This window comes from Erythrolamprus reginae, chromosome 1 (genome assembly GCF_031021105.1).
Source record: "Erythrolamprus reginae isolate rEryReg1 chromosome 1, rEryReg1.hap1, whole genome shotgun sequence".
NCBI classification, from domain to species: Eukaryota; Metazoa; Chordata; class Lepidosauria; order Squamata; family Dipsadidae; genus Erythrolamprus; species Erythrolamprus reginae.
The window spans coordinates 207164600-207183209 of NC_091950.1; the positions used below are offsets into that span (position 1 = coordinate 207164600).

Consider the following 18610-nt stretch of genomic DNA (forward strand, 5'->3'; position numbering starts at 1 on the left):
CCTTTGGAATCCCTCCAAGTAGACATTTGCAGTCAAGCCTGAACATGCTGTTTTGCACTGCCCAGTCTTAGACACATTCATTTAAAAGACCCATTCAGTCCAAAAATATTTATTTAAAATAAGTATGTCTAGGAATGGGCTCTTTAACCAATATGTTTTCCCTTCAGTGTAATAAAGTGTAATAAAGATTGAACACTTTTAACAAAATGCAAGGGAAAACATCAAATTTAAATAAAACATTTCACAAATTATATTAAAAATTCATTTATTTTTGTACCTTGTACATATACAAGAAATGCGTCTTACACGGAAATTTTGAAAACAAAAAAGTTAAGTAAAAACATAAATACATATATATTTTCTTACGAAATGTCAGATTTACAAAATGTACATTATGCATTTCCAGCTTGTCTTATGCTCTTTTAAAAAATTCCCAAACAAACCAAGATATCAGAATCAGGAAGATCAGATATTACAAATGAATCAATGGAACCTTTTTTCTTGCTCTTTAATCCCCAGTACTATACCTGACATTCTTTTCCCCCTTCCTTGTCAATTCTACATTCCTTAATAGTGGTAATATTTTGTAAAGGTATCATTAAAAAAAGATATTGGTACATTCTGGAAAAGGAAGGGGAAATCCAAGTATGGCTTGTTAAAATCCCCTAGTTCTCCAATTAGTATATTGGGTAAAATTAAATAGAACCCCCTTGTTTCCAGAAAGCTAGCTTGTGAAATGTAGCATTTCAGAAAGGCTTCTGAAATCAATTTATTTCCAACAGTGGACTCTTTGATGAAATGCTATATATAATGATGTAAAACTTTTAACTTCAGACATATTTAATAGGCTGATCATTCAAGAAAGGAATGCAGGGAATCTTGAAAAAAACCCACATAGTTTATGAACAAGATACATCCAATTCCACCTATCCTTAAGCTGAAAAAGCCTATCCTTATCAGAAAGCAGATTCCACTGAATTCCACAGGATCTGTTCCAGATAGAAGTTCCTAAGATTGTGTAGCATTTTCAACAGAGTGACTGTGTGCCACCAGGGGCCTAAATGGCTCTCAATCCTTGAATCTGAACTGAATGCAGGATAGAATGGGGTCTTTTCCCAGGTATATCAGCACAGGGTTTCAGCCTTAATCGAGGCAAATCTTTTCTTGCAGAATTAAGGCTGTATTCCTAAATTTATTTATTTATTCGATTTTTTTTTTTTTTGCTGCCCTTCTCCTTAGACTCAGGGCAGCTTACAACATGTTAGCAATAGCACTTTTTAACAGAGCCAGCATATTGCCTCCATTAATGAATAAACTCTCTGAAATAGTAACACTTCAAGTCCATGTAAACATCTGTAAGAAACTGATTCCCAATGAAGGCCACAATTTAAGAATCCACTGGTTTCAAGGGAGTCTAAGAACATAATGAGGGGGGTACCAAGGTGCCTCCCTGATTGGACCAGGACTGCAACATATCTTTCCCCTCTCTTTCTAGGTCCTTCCCTCAGCACCATTTACAAATCAAAGGGCGATACAGGGGGATCAGCCAGAGAAATCAACTCTAACTTTGTGAATATAAAAAAACCCTTGTAGATGCTTTATAAGGCTTGTTTGATTGTTGGCTGTTTTGTTGGTAGTTGTGAAATAAAGAGAGGGGGGTAGGAGAGAGAGAGAGGAGGGCAACTTCAGCTTTTCTCCACTTATACCGTGTTTCCTGAAAACCCTTCCCCTTGCCTTCACAAAAAGAAAATAAAGAGCTGCATGACTCGCAGCTCTAGATGAACCTCAACAAATTCTTTGTTAAGTTTCCCCATAAAAACCAAACCCCTGCTTATGCTTCTCTGCAGAGAAACCCACTTTTGTTTCTCTTTTGTCTCCTCTAACAAAAGACAAGAGAGTTAAAGCCATTCTATCAAAAATCAACATGTCACTTCTTTTTCAGACCCAAGTTTCTTTCCTCCTCCCCCCACCTTGCTCCTCCCTAAAATCTCAGCAAGACTCTTTTGCCAAAGCCCCAAATCAGCCAGGAAGAAAACTTTGAAAGCCGGAATGCAGGATGTTCCTTGCAGCCTGGCCAAGCCCATGCACTGCGGATTCAGAAGTTAAGCTCAACTCAGTGTGAGGTAACTTGCTCCCAGGACGCATTTGCAAAGCTGGAAATCATTACGCCTTTACTTGGGGAGTAAGTCCCAATGAATCCGGTGGAGTTTAAAACTTCCAGGTAGGTCTGCAGTCTACTGCACTGCTACAATATGGAGGAACCTCCAGTAAGACTTATTTGGCAATGTCCTTTTTTAAAAGGAATGGAACATGCACACAGGCATGCGGGCACACCCAAACACACACCCACACACACACTTTCGCCCTTCTCAGAGCCTTCCTGGATAACTTTAGAAAGACTGTAAACTAAGATTCTGGTTATGGGGGAGAGGGTCTGATTTGGCTCCCTATCATGTGATAAAAAAGATTTTCTCTCTCTTTGTCCCAAACTTCCCTTCTTGACACTATGCCACATAACTCTAAACAGACACTGTAGAACCATTTAGAAAGTGAGAAGGCCAGGATGAGGGAACAAGCAAATTCTCAGAGGATATTTACTGCCTTGAAGAAGCACAGTCTAGAGCAGTGTTTCCCAACCTTGGCAACTTGAAGATATCTGGACTTCAACTCCCACAATTCCCCAGCCAGCGAATGCTGGCTGGGGAATTCTGGGAGTTGAAGTCCAGATACCTTCAGGTTGCCAAGGTTGGGAAACACTGCTCTAGAGATGGAGAGGATCTCTCGGTGAAAAGCAAAGGCAGTCCGAAGGAACAACGGTCCAAGCCCTTGCAATAACAAGGGGAGAAGAAGCCAAGGGAAGCCTCATACAGCCGTCTCCCCTTTGCTTCCTGTGCTGAGTCTGTGGTAAAAGCGCCTCCAAGACTGGAGAGTCTTGCCAGTCCAAATCCAGAAGCCAGTTGTGATGCCCACAATCATGGTCATGAGGTACTTGATCAAAAAGACAGTGAAGTCGGGGCTCATTGGGGCCACGTTGGTGGGGCAAGCAATGGCGTAGCTTTTGCAGTTCTGCAGGAGCCAGGTTTTCTCCCACATGTCCCGGAAGGCCTGCTCGTAGAAGTAGCAAGCCAAGACAATGGTGGCAGGCACCGTGTAGAGGACGCTGAAAATGCCAATCCTCACCATGAGCTTCTCCAGCTTTTCGGTTTTGGTGCCGTCGTGTTTCATGATGGTCCGTATGCGGAAGAGGGACACAAAGCCAGCCAGGAGGAAGGAGGTGCCAATGAAGAGGTAGACAAAGAGCGGGGCCAAGACGAAGCCCCGCAAGGCATCCACACTGTAGATGCCCACGTAGCAGACTCCACTGAGCACGTCCCCGTCCACCTGCCCCATGGCCAAGATGGTGATGGTCTTGATGGCGGGCACAGCCCAGGCAGCCAGGTGGAAGTACTGGGAATTGGCCTCAATGGCCTCGTGGCCCCACTTCATGCCGGCTGCAAGGAACCAGGTGAGGGAGAGGATGACCCACCAGATGGAGCTGGCCATGCCGAAGAAGTAGAGGATCATGAAGAGGATGGTGCAGCCTTCTTTCTTGGTGCCCTGCACCACCGTGCGATAGCCGTCCTCCGAGAAGCCCTCCACGCAGGTCACTTTGTCCTCCAGCAGGAAGCCTGCCACATAGGCCACCGCCACCATGAAATAGCAGCCGGAGAGGAAGATGATGGGCCGCTCGGGGTAGCTGAAGCGCCTCATGTCCACCAGGTAGGTCAGGACGGTGAAGAGGGTGGAGGCGCAGCACAGGATGGACCAGATGCCCACCAGCAGGCGGGCAAAGTGGACCTCCGCCTCCTTGAAGTACATCAGCCCATTGGGGAGCTGCGGTTCACAAGGGGCCCCGCAGTCCTTCTCCCCCAAAAAGCGGTAGCCCAGGTAGGGGGGCACTTTGAGCTGGCGGGGGCAGGAGAAGCCCGAGTTGGTGGGGCGCTGCAGGTGAGAGGTGGGGTGGGGCAGGTAGGCGGTGGGGAAGGCGGTGGCGCTTTCGGGGCCTCCTCCGCCGCCGCCCCCTCCCGACGTGTCCGAGGTGTTCTGGCCCACGCAGATCTCGCCCGCGCCGTGCATGGGGAAGTTCTCGCAGCGGAGCCGCTCGGGCCACTGGAAGCCGAACTTGTTCATCAGGGCTTCGCAGCCTTGGCGGGCCCGCTCGCAGAGGGAGCGGCAGGGCGGGATGGCCTGCTCCAAGACGGTGCAGACGGGCGCGTACATGGAGCAGAGGAAGAAGCGGAGCTCCGGCGAGCACTGGACTTTGACCAGCGGGTAAAACTGGTGGACTTCCAGCCCGGCGTCTTCTTGGTTGGTGTGGCCCAGCAGGTTGGGCAGGATGGTCTGGTTGTAGGCGATATCCGTGCAGAGCGGGATGGAAATGGGCTGGCAGAAGCCGTGGTCCGGCACCGAGATGCCTTTCTCCCCGTGGTAAGGCTGGGCCCGGGAGAGCCCGCACAGCGCGCCCAGGAAGAAGGCGGCCAGGCCCAGGGAAGCAGGCGCCCTCCGTCCGCGATCCATGACGATCCGAGGCGGCGGCGAGGCCAAGAAACGAGCGCGGGCGGCCAGGGAGGGAGAAGCGGGTCTTCGCAAGCCCAGAGGCGCTGGAGGCTCAAAGCACCGGCCCAAACTCCCCCCTCGAGAGCGGCCAAAAAAGGCTTAGGCGGCGGCGGCGGCACAAGGCTGGCTTCGCTCTCCCAGCTCGGCGACAAAAGAGGCGGATCGCTTGTCAAACCGGCTCTCTCCGTTGATCGCTCGCCAAGGGCGCTGGATGGGGATTCTGCGCTCGGAGGGGGGTTGGGGGTTGCAAAGGCGAAACGCTGCCCCGCTCTCCTTCGCTTCCCCCGAAGAGAGTGCCGATCCGCGTCGCGGGAAAAATCTCCTGTCGGCCGGCCACGAAACAAATCTTTGGGACGGAGGAGGAGGTGGTGGTGGGGTGGACGGGTGAGTGGGAGGATCGTTCCCAAGTTCGATCGCAGCGACTGGCTCCGGGTTGTTGTTTTTTTTAACCCTTTTCAAAAGTTCGGGAATCCAAGAATTTTGACTTACTCCGTTTCAGGCGCGCTTGGATTGAGGAGTTGATCGTGGGTGGCTTGTGTTGTTATAAAATAAAATAAAAATAAAAATCCAATCTCTCCGTCCTCTCCTTTTGCCAGCAATGTAAATCCTTTAAACAACAGAAACGTGGGGGGTAGTAGCAGTAGTAGTCCGATATCCCGTCGCCGCCTTTGCGCGGGGCAAATGAAATCTGCCTCTCCAGCAGCAACAGGAGAGACTGGATGCCGTTGGAATAAGCAACACCCACCCTAAAAGGGGAGGGGGGGAAATAAAGGAGGGGAGGGAGAAAAAAAAAGACGTCCCTGACTTTGAATATACATACATACATATATATATTCCTGTATGTGTAACTCTGGTACTCCGTGGGACTCCACCCCTTCGCCCCCATTCACAAACCAAACAGGGGGCGGGCCACAGAACTCCCAGCGTCTACCAATTGCATAGTCTGTTGCTTCCCTGCCTCGGTTGAGGATTGGACAAGAAGATCAAAGCCTCCGGAGGGGAGGGGAAGAAGGGAGGGAGCGGGGCGGATTCTGTAATGGTGGATTCTCCTGGCAGAAAAGTTGAAAGAAACTTTCAAGGATCTTGAATGGAAGAGCGGAGAGCGCAGGAGAACCGCGTTAAATCTAACGGTAGGCAAACAGCAGAAGGAATCTGGTAAAAAAGAAAAAAAAGAAAATGACGTCGATTGAAGCGAGAGAAACCTGGATGCCTGGATCGAATAGAGCTGTGGTTCGAAATTAACTTTCCCTCTCCCTTTATATAAAAAGGAATACAGTATACAATTGCTACGGCCCCCCTGAAATAACGTTTTGAAAGGCCGAAATTCACATGCATGTAGCCCTGAATTAATGTCTTTATTCTCTTTTATTTTACTGAAAGAATAGTAGATGCTTGGAACAAACCAAAGGTGGTTGGTAAATCCAAAGTAATAATAATGATAATGATAATGATAATAATAATAATAATAATAATAATAATAATAATAATAATAATAATAATAATTTATTAGACTTGTATGCCACCCCTCTCCTAAGACTTGGAATGGCTCACAACAAATAATACATGAGCCACAAATCCAATATTAAAAAACAATTTTAAAAAGTAACTGAATTTAAACATGCCTGGGATAAACATATATCCATCCTAAGATAAAATACAGGAAATAGTATAAGGGCAGACCATTTGGACTGTGAGGTCTTTTTCTGCCATTAATCTTCTATGTTTCTTGAGTTGTATGTGCTTTTTCTATCTTCTACTCTTTATTATACATTTATATTATATCTTTGTATACCACCAATATGTACTTGACAAAACAAATAAATAAAAATAAATACCTCAACTAACTGAATAAGACTCCCCCCCCATCATAAATACTCAAGAGACGGCATTCAAAATAATAGCAGATACTTTGAAAATGTAAAAACAGTAAATTGAGGTTGTGGAAGATAAACCTGAAACCACTTAGGTTATAAAAAAAATATACTTGAGACTTATCTTTTAAAATATTGCTGATACCAGACTTGGTCCAGTTCTTTAAATTCAATAGTTTACTTTTGAAAAAATATATATTTTGAAATGGTGCCAAACTCATAAAATTGACAGTGCTGTACATGTTGTTTCATCATGAAAACCTCATGTTGTGTTTAAATTGTCACAAAATTGGCATAAAATTGAATTAAAAAATAAATAAATCCCCCAGTTATGTGTACAAGAATTTGATTAAATACCTTCCATACAGCAGGAAATGTTTAAATTCAAATTCACATACCAAACTGGTTTATGGCTTGGTCTCAATTTCTTTAGCAGGACACCAAAAAATTGTAAGGAAATGGTTTGAGGAATGCAGCTTGAATTAGAAACATCTATTAAAATTTATATATGCTGAAGGTTTTCCTTTGCTTATAGTAAGAATATTGAACCCTTTCGTTCGTCATAATTTAAATTTGCTGGGGATCTGGAGGTGGAAATTACTTGAAAGGTAGACGTGATTAAGAATTAGCTTCATGGAGTTTGGTCAAATATGCAGTGTAAATGTGAGCAAATTGCTTCATGAACATATCCCAGGGATTAATCTCCCAGCCCAAGGATTTGGGTTTGCAGCTTTAATTTCCCAATCATATGCACATTTTAGAATAGAATACAATACCAGTAATAGGGGATCTTGGTGATCTTTTACTCCAATCCCTTGCTCAGGCAGGAAACCCTATAAGATTTCAGACAAATGGTTGTCCAATCTCTTCTTAAGAACCTCCAGTGTTGGACCACCTACAACTTCTGGAGGCAAGTAATTCTATTAATTGATTGTTCTGCCAGAAATTTTCTCTTTAGTTTTAGGTTGCTTATTTCCTTGACTAAAATAGAATAGAATTTTAATTAGCCAACTATGATTGGACACACTTAGTTTGCATTCATTGCTTCTTGTCTTAACCTTAGGTCCTTTGGAGAATAGGTTGACTCCTGAATTCAATAGGAAGGTCTTCTAAATTTGGAGATGTGCCATTAATCTCACGAATTCTGGCCCAGCCCCAAAATCACCAATAAACAACGAATTATCATGGCAGAATTCCAGTGCCTCCTAACGTCCTTTTCCTTGTTTCTTACTTTCTATGCAGGAAAAATGTACAGTGTTCATTTCTTAAAGGGGAACACCCATACCAGCACCATGACTGCTTTATATAAGATGCAGAGAATGATGCAGTAATTTGCGTCAGTTTTACAAACTGGTTTGGGTTTGTTTTAAAGGCCTACTCTTATTTCTTAGGGCAAAATAGAACAGGTGAGCAGACAGTGTAACACTAGCAAGTCTGATCGCTCTGATCATCTTGGTTCTCTCATAGCATACTGCAGGCTATTTTGTTAAATATGCTCTGCCTCTGGAATATGGAAATAGATAATTAGACTAGACTAGACTAGACTAGACTAGACTAGAATAGAATAGAATAGAATAGAATAGAATAAAACTCTTTATTGGCCAAGTATAATTGGACACACAAGGAATTTGTCTTTGGTGCATATGCTCTCAGTATACATAAAAGAAAATATACGTTTGTCAAGAATCATAAGGCACAATACTTAATGATTGTCATAGGGTACAAATAAGCAATTCAACCAAAGAGGGAAAGGAGGGCTATTTATTGCAGCAGCTCTGGAACCGGAAAGCAGCTCAAGTTGCCACTTCTTCAATAACTCCTGTTAATGAGAATTAGAATGTCCACAGGGAGCTTTCAGGAAGAACTTGTTTGTGAATAAGAAAGACATAAGCGTTTTCTGCTGAAGCCGCCAGACTTGGAATTCCCTCGCAGGAAGCTCTGAGTCTTGGTACTCTTTAACAAGCTTATGAAGAGAGAGTTTTTATTTTCATTGTTTTAATTTGAAAGCATTGGCAGAATAAAAAAAAAAATGGGGTTATACTGCTAAGAACACAAATTCCAGTAGATGGTGAGGGTAATGATAGGGATGGGGACGATGGCCAGACAAATGGTCCTGGCTGGATTTGGTACTTTTGACTATGGAACTTTCCCAAGGACCATGGATAGTTACTGTATATTGTTACAATATACATTGTTGCGAGTAATGCATTTCTTTTTTGTCTTAAATGGAGATTGTGCCATTCCTGTTATGTGCAAATACCTCTCTAATGTTTTGGCATGGCACCAAGGGCAGCAATCACTCTTCACCATTACTTTCTTTTTTTCCACTCTGAAGAACATTATATTTCCTTATTTCTTCTTAGGTTTTCTTGTTGATTGTTCTGTCTTCAGCTGCTGCAGTGTGAATTGCCCATACTATTTTTCTTTATATCTTGCTTACAATGGGCTAAATGTTTATCAGTTTGTATTTAGAATCTCCATAGAGTCTTCGTTCTCAGCTACTTTTTCATTGTTGTGATTCTGACATTTTCTTGTTGCCAGTGCTTTTTAAAAAAGATTCCAGTGAATCATGTGGCCCCTTTATTTATCAAAAATTCTGTCTGCACAATCTTCTTATGATCACATACTTCAGTTCTTTGCATTAAGAGTTTTCTTCCATTAAACAACTCCTCCCCCTCCCCCTCCCCAATGTTTGATGGCACATATGAAATAAACTCTCACCTAAAAGTAATAAAGCTTATACAAAGAATTACAGTCTTACACCTACACAATTCTATTTTTTGCATGTAATCAGCTGTCATGTTGCAATATATTTTAATGGCAGGATTTGACTTGCTTTTAGTTTGATTCTGGAGAGAAAGCAGTCTCGTACTGTACAATCAGGCCAGAAATGTTTTAACAGGGGAGATCAGAGTAGCAAAAAAAGCTTCTCTGAAAAGCCAAGGAATTAGTTTGCAATACATGAACCAGCAAGCATGTGGAAAACTCTTTAAAACATCACCGGTTACAGCAAACCACCTTCCCAGGCTGAAGGAAATCAGTAACCTGAATGGCAGATGACCTGAATGTGTTTTATTGAAGGTTTGAAAGGAAATTACAGCCACCTATCTCCACAATCCTCATTTTAGACACACCAACAACAGCTAAGTCTCCTACAACTATACCATTGAGTTAAAAAACCCCTAGTGATAACAGAAAAGGAGTGCAAGACCTATTTCACAGAAAAGCTCCAGGCCCAGACCAGATAACTGCTTCTTGCTTAAAAGTCTCTGCTGACCATTTGGCCCCCATCTTCACCCGAATCTTCACTAAATCACTAGAGATGTGCTATGTTCCTTCATGTTTCAAATGCTCCACTGTCATCCCAGTGCCAAAGAAGCCCACCAACAAGGAACTGAACGACTACAGACCAGTTGCTTTAGTATGATTTGATTGCTTATTTGTACCTGGACTATTATTAAGGGTTGTACCTTATGATTCTTGACAAATTTATCTTTTATGTACACTGAGAACATATGCACCAAGACAAATTCCTTGGGTGTGCAATCATACTTGGCCAATAAAATTCTATTCTATTCTATTCAAAATGGTGAAGCTCAAGCTTTGTGCTTAAAAATATTTTGTAATCACATGTAGCTTAGTCATATGAAACTATTTTAGAAGGGTTACACTAGTAACATATCAATAGTGAGGTAGGAACCATTGTGTTTAACATTACTAAATCCCTAGTATTATTTGTTTTAGCTTAAATAGGATTGAGAGTGTTCGTCATACATATTCAATTGTTTGTATAGAATGTCTGTCTTTATCACAGGTTTATTTTTCTCCTAAAACATTTAAATAGTTTTAATATTTAATATTTGCTTTTAAAGGAAGCCTTGATCTTTTTGTTTTCTTGAAAGTTCAATAACACCACAATCACATAAGGTTTTCATTTAGTCGTTAATTGTTAGAAAACGTCTGGTTTGATTTGAATATCCTGCACAAGAATAGCCATGTTAATCTGTTGCAGCAAAACCAGCAGAACCTGAAAGACTAACTAAATTAATTACAGCATATGCTTTTGTTGATAAACCTCTAATGAAGTGGATGTAATCCATGACAGTTTAGGTCATAAAAATAATTGGCAGTCTTTAGGGTGCCACAGAACTGTTGTTTTAGAACATTCTTCTTATTTTAATTAGTTGCACTCCAATAAATATTCATTTAATTCACATGCTATATACACTATCTATTTATTTATCACATGTATCTATCTCATTTTTCTCCAGAAATTCAAAGTGATTTATGTGGGAATCTTCCTTCAGTTTATTCCCCCAGTTTATTCCTTTCGCTTTATTCCCCAACTGGGTGAAGTAGATTGAGCTGAGACCAGGGGTGGGCAGCAGGCAGGACAGGGTGGAACGCAGTTCTATCACTGGAAAGTTATTTATTTATTTATTGGATTTGTATGCCGCCCCTCTCCGAGGACTCGGGGCGGCTCACAACATAAATGAAGCTGTGTGCCCAGCTCCAGCGGATCCTCCCACTCTCCCATCCTCCTCCTTGGAAAGCAGCAGGGAGACCAGCACCGGCAAGAGTTGCAGGGGGCCCATTTCCTCCCCCATCTTTTCTCAACAGTTGATTGGCACCTGTTCACCTAGCTACCCAGTCTGAAGCAGGGAGTAACCCAGGAAAGAGAGTGTGGGAAATGCGAAGCAAATTGTCACCCCAGGGACTGACAATGGTGAGGTTGTAAGTCGAGAACTTAACATTTCACTGGAACGATGATGACCGTTCAAGCCACTCCCACCTGGTCACATGAATGGCAAGCCACTCCTACCCAGTCACATGACCATCAAACCACACCCACAAAATAAGCCACACCCACAGTAAAATTTTTGGCTGCCCACTACTAGCTGAGACACAACAGATGATCCAATGCATTTTCAAGACCAAAGATTGATTTGAGTCTGATCTCCCAGGTGAAGTCAGCAGTTCTACTCCTTCATCAGCTGATGGAATGTTCCCCCCCAGAAGATGTACGTGGTCTCCACTTTCCTAATATTAGGGGACAAAAATAATAAAGTCACATCACTTTTGCCACTCTTTTAAATTACCATATTTTTGGGAGTATAAGATGCATGGTATGTCTGTATGTATGTTTGGTTTTTATAATAATGAGTTTTTAATTGTTTTTAGTATTGGATTATTATTGTATGCTGTCTTGTTATTGCTGTTAGCCGCCCTGAGTCTTCGGAGAGGGGCGGCATACAAATACAAGAAATAAAATAAATAAAAAATAAGTACCCCCAACAAAACTAGACTGATGGGAACCATGGCATGGTCAACTTGCTGGACCAAACTGAACAGTTAGAAACAACTGGTCTGCCATGCAACTTGGTCCCAAGCCCATTTAAAAGTGTGAAAGGGGAGAGTAAGAGAGGAAGGAGTGAAAGAAGGGAGTGAGGGAGGAAAGAAGGGAGGAAGGAGAAGGAAAGCAAGAAATGGAGGGAGGGAAAGAAAGAAAGAAAGAAAGAAAGAAAGGGGGAAGGGACAGGAACAGAGGAAGGAAGGAAGGAAACTTATGAAAGGGGAGAGTAAGAGAGGAAGGATTGAAGAAAGGGAGGGAGGGAAGGAGGGAGAGAGGGAAAGAAGGAAGGAAGGGAAGGAGGGAGAGAGAAGGAAGGAGGGAGGGAGGGAGAGAAAGAAGGAGGGAGGGAGGGAAGGAAGAAGGGAGGGAGGGAGGGAAAGAAGGAGGGAGGGAAGGAGGGAGAGAGAAGTAAGGAGGGAAGGAGGGAAAGAAGGAAGGGAAGGAGGGAGGGAGGGAAGGAGGGAGGGAAAGAAGGAAAGAAGGAAGGAAGGGAAGGAGGGAGAGAGAAGGAAGGAAGAAGGGAGGGAGGGAGGGAAAGAAGGAAGGAGGGAGGGAGAGGGAAAAAGGAAGGAGGGAAGGAGGGAGGGAGAGAGAAGTAAGGAGGGAAGGAAGAGGGAGGGGGAAGGGACGAAGAAGGGGGAGAAGGAGCCTGGAAAAGAGGGCAGGCGTGCTGAGAAACTTGCAGAAGCAGAGAAGGGCGAAGGGGGGGAGCGATAGAGCGAGCAGGGGTTTCCCAACAAAAGGGGAAGCGCAGCAGTTGGGAGAAGCGGCGCTGGGAACCCCGCTCAAGGGGAGGGAGAGGCAGCGCACCTCGGGCTGCGGCGTCGGCGGCGTCTGGGCAAAGTCGGGCGCCTCAAAAGCCAGGGCTAGCAACTGCCGGGCTCCGGACCCCCTTTTGGCCCCAGAGCCACCGCTCTCGGGCTCCGGTTTGGGGTCCCCGGCTTTCAGCTGCCTACTGGGGGGTTCAGGAGGGTCGGGCAGTTCCGCGTCCTGCTGCGTCAGGTCCATGACTCCAGGGCCCGGAGGAGGAGGAGGCCGGATCCTCGGAGTAAGGGCTGTTCCCTCCCTCCTGGGCGCGGGGGATCCCATCTCCCCAAGGCGCTCAGTGATTTCCCCTCCAGGGAAATAGGGGCTCCGAAGCGCCTCTCCGCCTCCCGTTGGAGCCCAGAGGAGCCTTTTCCTCCCCCCCTTCAGGAACTGAAGCTCGGGGGAGAGGGTGGGAGGAAGGAGGGAAGGGGGGGGAGAGAGAGAGAGAGAGAGAGAGCGAGGGGAAAAAAGGGAGGCGACTGCCGCTTTTACTGGCCCTGACAAGCTCGGGCTTCCCAGGCTAGGCCCAACCCGTCCAACTGGCTGGGCAGCCTCGACTCACCGCCAGTGAATCCGGGGGAAACAACAGGCCCGTTCCAACTTCTCCTGCCAGCTTATCACCTCCCGCTCACCGCCTGCTGGTTCCTGGCCGTACTTGTCCTCTTCTGATGCCGGCTGTTCTCTCTCCGGCGCCCGGGCTACGCGGCTCAGGGGATGGCGCGGTGCTTTCCCCCGGGCCCCAGTCCAGCCCGGTCTTCACGCTGGGGAGGAGCCAATTCAGACAGGCGCAGAGGCATAACTGCCATGCACTTTGAAAGTGCCGCGCTCAGCAGGGGCGGAGCGGGGAGGAGCCATGGGCCTGCCTCACCTCAGCAAAGTAAAAGGCCCGGCCTTTTACTTTGCTGAGGTGACAGTCCGCATGTGCAAGGAGCTGCTGACTGCCGGCCCCCCTAATTGTTCAATTTCGCCGGGCCCGTGACGGGATTCCCAGTAGTACTGGTCTATCGGTGGCCCTGCCTCTGGCGGCCGAAAGGCGCGGCTCTCTTGCCCTCGCAATCCTCGGAGGGACACAAGGCCGTCGGAGAAGCCGGACGGGCTCAGCCCTCTCCCGGCTTCCCCAATTGCACTTCCCCAGCAGCGCGGCTTGGCTTCCGGAGGGCCGAGGCTGAGCCACCCCCGCGGTGGCTCCTACTTCCACGGTTGCCATCGGGGCTCCCTGCCTGTCTGCTGACCTCCCTGCCTTCTTTCCTCACGGGGGTGGGAAGGAAGGTGCGGGCCGCGGTCAGCGAGGTGTCTCTTGGCGCGCTTTTCCCCATCGCAATCGGGATTGGAGAGTTTTTGGCGGGCGGCGGGCCCCCCCATTTTTCAATTTGGCTGGGCCCCTGACGCCACTGCCGGTAGTACCGGCCTATCGGTGGCCCTGCATGTGTGCTTGACACATAGAAATAGCAAAGAATTGGAGATATGTATATTATGGCAGTTATTAATGCCAGAAAGTTTTCTCAAATGTAATCACACTTACTCCTCCCAATTATTTAAATAGATCTACTCCAAACATGACTAAGTCAGGATTTAACTCAGTTGCTTTATCTTCATACTAAAGACAAGGTTACATTTCAGACTATCCTTGTACAGAGCTGTTAAAATTGGCTTTCTGGAAGTATACATTATTCTCTGCTATTTAAAAGAAGATAAAATAGCACTGGGACTCTTCAGATCAAGCATTTATTTTTAAAAGCTGCTTCATTTTGATAAGTTGCTACGACAATAATAAAGCAGTCTTTAAAAAATAAGTCCAATAATTTAAAATAATTAAATTAAATATTCTACAGGTATTTATAATTATTGACTTACCTCCATGAATCCAGATTCAGCAACTGATTATCACAAGAAAATAAATTTCTGCCTCTATCTCTGCCTCTCTTTCCCAATTTGCCTTCTTGCAGCTTTTGTTTCACTTTCATTTTAGCACGTGGCCAGCTGAGGGTAGGGAAGCTGATAATAAGTTGCTTGGCTTAACAGTCTCTGCACTGTTTGGTGCAAGGAGGTAAATGGCTGGGAGGCAGAGGCCAAAGTGTGGGGATGAGAAGGTGGGTGGGACTACATCCGGTGTAGGTGCACCCACTCTTTGTGGGGTTAAAAGGTGCATCTTATATTCTGAAAAATATGGCAGAACTGATCTTAATGATACTGGTTTTAGTTTTGCTATCTATTGGGTTGATTTGACTAACTTGTTTTAATTATTGGATTTATTGTTTTTAAGTACCTTGAGGGTTTATATGTATCAAATTGGGGACCATATTTAATAATAAAATAAAAATGAAATGAAATGTTATGTGTACTATGTAATTTATCATATACTGCTTCTGTATATCACTTGGATTGGATAAAATACAGTGATACCTTGTCTTACAAACTTAATTGGTTCCGGGACGAGGTTCTTAAGGTGAAAAGTTTGTAAGATGAAACAATGTTTCCCATAGGAATCAATGGAAAAGCGATTAATGCGTGCAAGCCCAAAATTCACACCTTTTGCCAGCCAAAGTGCCCATTTTTGCGCTGCTTCGCAAAAACACCAAAGTCCTCGAAACCCCACCTTCGGACCTCTGTGTTTTTGCGATGCTGCGATTTCACTGAGGCTCCCCTCGCTGGGAAACCCCACCTCCGGACTTCCGTTGCCAGCAAAGTGCCCGTTTTTGCGCTACTGGGATTTACCTGCTGGGATGCCCTTGCAGCATCACAAAAACACGGAAGTCCAGAGGTGGGGTTTCCCATGGAGGGGAGCCTCAGGGGAATCCCAGCAGTGCAAAAAAGGGTGCTTCGCTGGCAATGGAAGTCTGGAGGCGGGGCATCCCAGCGGCAGCGGTGGGTTTGTAAGGTGAAAATAGTTTGTAAGAAGAGGCAAAAAAATCTTAAACCCCGGGTTTGTATCTCGAAAAGTTTGTATGACGAGGCATTTGTAAGACGAGGTATCACTGTACTTTATATAAATAAATAGAACCTCTAATACCTTACAACAACTCCATAAAGTTATCGAAGTAAAAAATCCCATGTGAATATGTGAAGCTGAGAAACACTGAATTGGTAAAAGTTATCTGGTAAGACAATTGGCTACAGCCGGGTTTCTAGCACTGCACATACTTTGCCTTCTTGTTTACGGCTTTAAAAAACCATTTTGGATTTGTTGGCACTGTGCATTCATGCACAGATGCCCATGAGGTGCAGCCATGTGGTGCGGGAGGAAGCGAACCAGTAGTGAGGCAATTAGAACCCATCCCTAAGCTAAGGCACAAGAAACCAGAAGACTTGAGTTCTGCCTTAGGAATGAAGCCAACTGGGTAACCTTGTGCCATTCCCTCTCTTTCAGCCTTAGTAAGAAGACAAGGGGAAAGCTCTTGAAAGACCTTGTCAGCAGAGACCAGTCCAGGCAGTCATCAAAAGTCAGCAATGACTTGAAAGTATCAAAATAATAAAACATTATATAGGCTGTATATAATGTTTTTGGTTCTAAACTGGACCGCTTACAATTTCCTTGGACACAGCATTGTGATTTTACAAAGATCATTAGATGAAATCTACTTTTACCAAAAATGGAATAGTGAGTTGGCTAACTTACTGTCGCTTTCAAAGCCTTGTAACCCCTTCATGATGTTCCAAAAAGTGCCCTGCATAGGAATCCAACCTCAGAGGTGTTGCAACTCCAGAGGAGATAATCTGAGCAGCAGAAAGTGACAGCTGGACCTGGATGTGAATTCACTGATATCAACTAACTTGCCAATATGGCCATCTGGACTCTAGTCTCTCGAGGAATATGCCATAGTGTTTATGTGCATGTAGAAATATAATACAAAATAATATGGTTTCTTTTAAGAAATAGTAGGGAATTATTCTGCTTTGTAGAGATAGCTCAAAAATGCATGTTCAAAACTTGAGTAAGAGAATTTTTACCCCACTAACCACAATCTCCATAATTACCTAACCAGCATGGCCTTGTAGGTAAACTGACTTCTTCTTTACTTTTCTCAGGGGAGGGGAGAGGGGGGAAGTTAAGCCAGAGTTGCAAAACAGAGGTGAAGAAACACTAGGATGGAATGAAAGATCTGAACCATTCCCTGGTTCTTAGCTTAACGTACTCATTGGGTTGTGAACACAAAACTGGAGGGGAAAATCATGCCTGCTATGTTAAACAATATGAAAAGAAAGATAAGATATACTTCTAGAAATGTTTAAATAGGGTTTTTTTTTAAGCGTTCCACAATCCTGAATAGCGCTAAACATGTATTAGGCTTTGATCTTGTAAAGTGGAATACTGTTATCTTCTATATGTAAACTGTAAAGGTTATAGGTTTCTGTATATGTAGTTCTTTAATCCTATTTGAATCAAGGATCTTTCATTAGGGGCAGAAAGCCACGATCCAACAGAAACTCTGCAGACCCCCAGGTGATGGTTTTGGATTATCTTCCTCAGGATTTCCAGTCATGAGTGGTTTTTAAAATTACAAAGACTTTTTTATTTCCATGTTTCCCTTCCATACAAAGTTTTGCAGACAATTGCCACATTCAGTATTTATCAGTCTTTATTAGTGGTACTTAAGCTGGAAACCTTTCTCCCTCCCCAGATTTATCTGAAATTTCCCTTTACATTTAGCTAAACCTCACTCCGATATCTTGACCAACATTTCATATAGTCACGTCCTTCAGTCAAGGTGACATAAAAAAGTCAAAGCAAACACTCTCTTGATACTCACTAGATTTCTTGAAACATGCCAGTTTTTGGCTCCCATATCAGGGTCCAAGAGCACATGGGTGAGATGTTTGAGATCACACCCTTATTGTCCTTTGAGGAAGAAGTAAACATTCTTCATTGTCTCAATGCTAAGGCAAATGGGTGCAGGGCAACTTCATAGGCAGAAAGGAGATAAGCTTGCCCTCTCCAAAGAGCAGGCAGGATAAACAAAAGGAAAGCCACCCTCCTTTGAGGGATTCACTGTCGCCCAGGGAGAGAGTTCAATGGAAACAGGCTACATAAGCAACAGGACAATCAGAATCCATAAGAATGATCCCTCAGTTGTCAGGAAAACAGATGGGCTAAGTAACACCACCTTTCTTTTTCAGAATGCCAGAAACAAAGCAATCGGAAATTTATTTATTAATCTATTCAGTGTACTGTTATATACTGCCTATTTCATCATCGAAGCGACTCTGGGCAGCTTACAAAAAGGACATCAATTAGCAAGAAGGATGTGACATGAGAATAATATTTCAGCTGAACCCAAGACATTTTGCCATCAGATATAATATAAATCCCCGTTTTCCTTCTTACTTCTATTCCAATTTGAATTGCAACCCAAGTCTTACTTCAACCTCCTCCACTGTGTAGGCAGAATAATTTAGATGACAGCAGGATAGGCAGTGTAGGACACTAATTATCAGACGATACTTTTCATCAGGCATCTTTGGCTTGTTAAAGTAACCCTAACGCTTCGGAGTATACGACAAAAGAGGCTGAAAAATTGGGTGCATCTTATACTCTGAATGTAGCTTTTTCTGAAGCTTTTCTCCCCAGCCCTAATGAGGTGCTAATGATATCTGTGGCTCTTTCCAGCTTGCAGGCTTGTTTTCATTGCTACTCCCTCCAAAGAAGATTTTTTTTCCAACCCTAACAAGGCACTGATGATCTTCACGCTTGCAGGATTTTTCATTGCTACTCCAAAGAAGGTTTTTTCCCATCCCTAAGTCTTTGCAGGCTTGTTTCCCCTAATCATGGGATAACATAATGTGCTGAAGCTGAGCCAGATGAATACCTGGTGAGCAGATTTTTTCCCTATATTTTCCTCCCCCAAAAGTAAAATATATCTTATACTCTGGTGCATCTTATACTCAGAAAAATACGGTACTACAAAAGAATATGATATTCCTTAAACACAAACATCGTTTCTACAGGAGTAGCTTTGACAAACATCTCCTAAAAGTCCCCCCCCCT

At 44.3% G+C, this 18610-nt stretch overlaps 1 protein-coding gene across 1 annotated transcript; it reads right to left on the reverse strand.

Annotated features, from left to right (window-relative positions):
- Positions 1-248: 248 nt before the first annotated feature.
- FZD7 (frizzled class receptor 7) lies at positions 249-5359 on the reverse strand. Its single transcript, XM_070732001.1, has one exon. It carries the CDS (start codon positions 4555-4557, stop codon positions 2863-2865), a length of 1695 nt encoding a protein of 564 aa, XP_070588102.1. The 5' UTR covers positions 4558-5359; the 3' UTR covers positions 249-2862.
- Between the last annotated feature and the right edge of the window lie 13251 nt (positions 5360-18610).

What these genes read in the sequence shown, in the direction of transcription:
- FZD7 (XM_070732001.1), bottom strand. Translation starts at nt 4,557, where the DNA reads ATGGATCGCGGACGGAGGGCGCCTGCTTCCCTGGGCCTGGCCGCCTTC.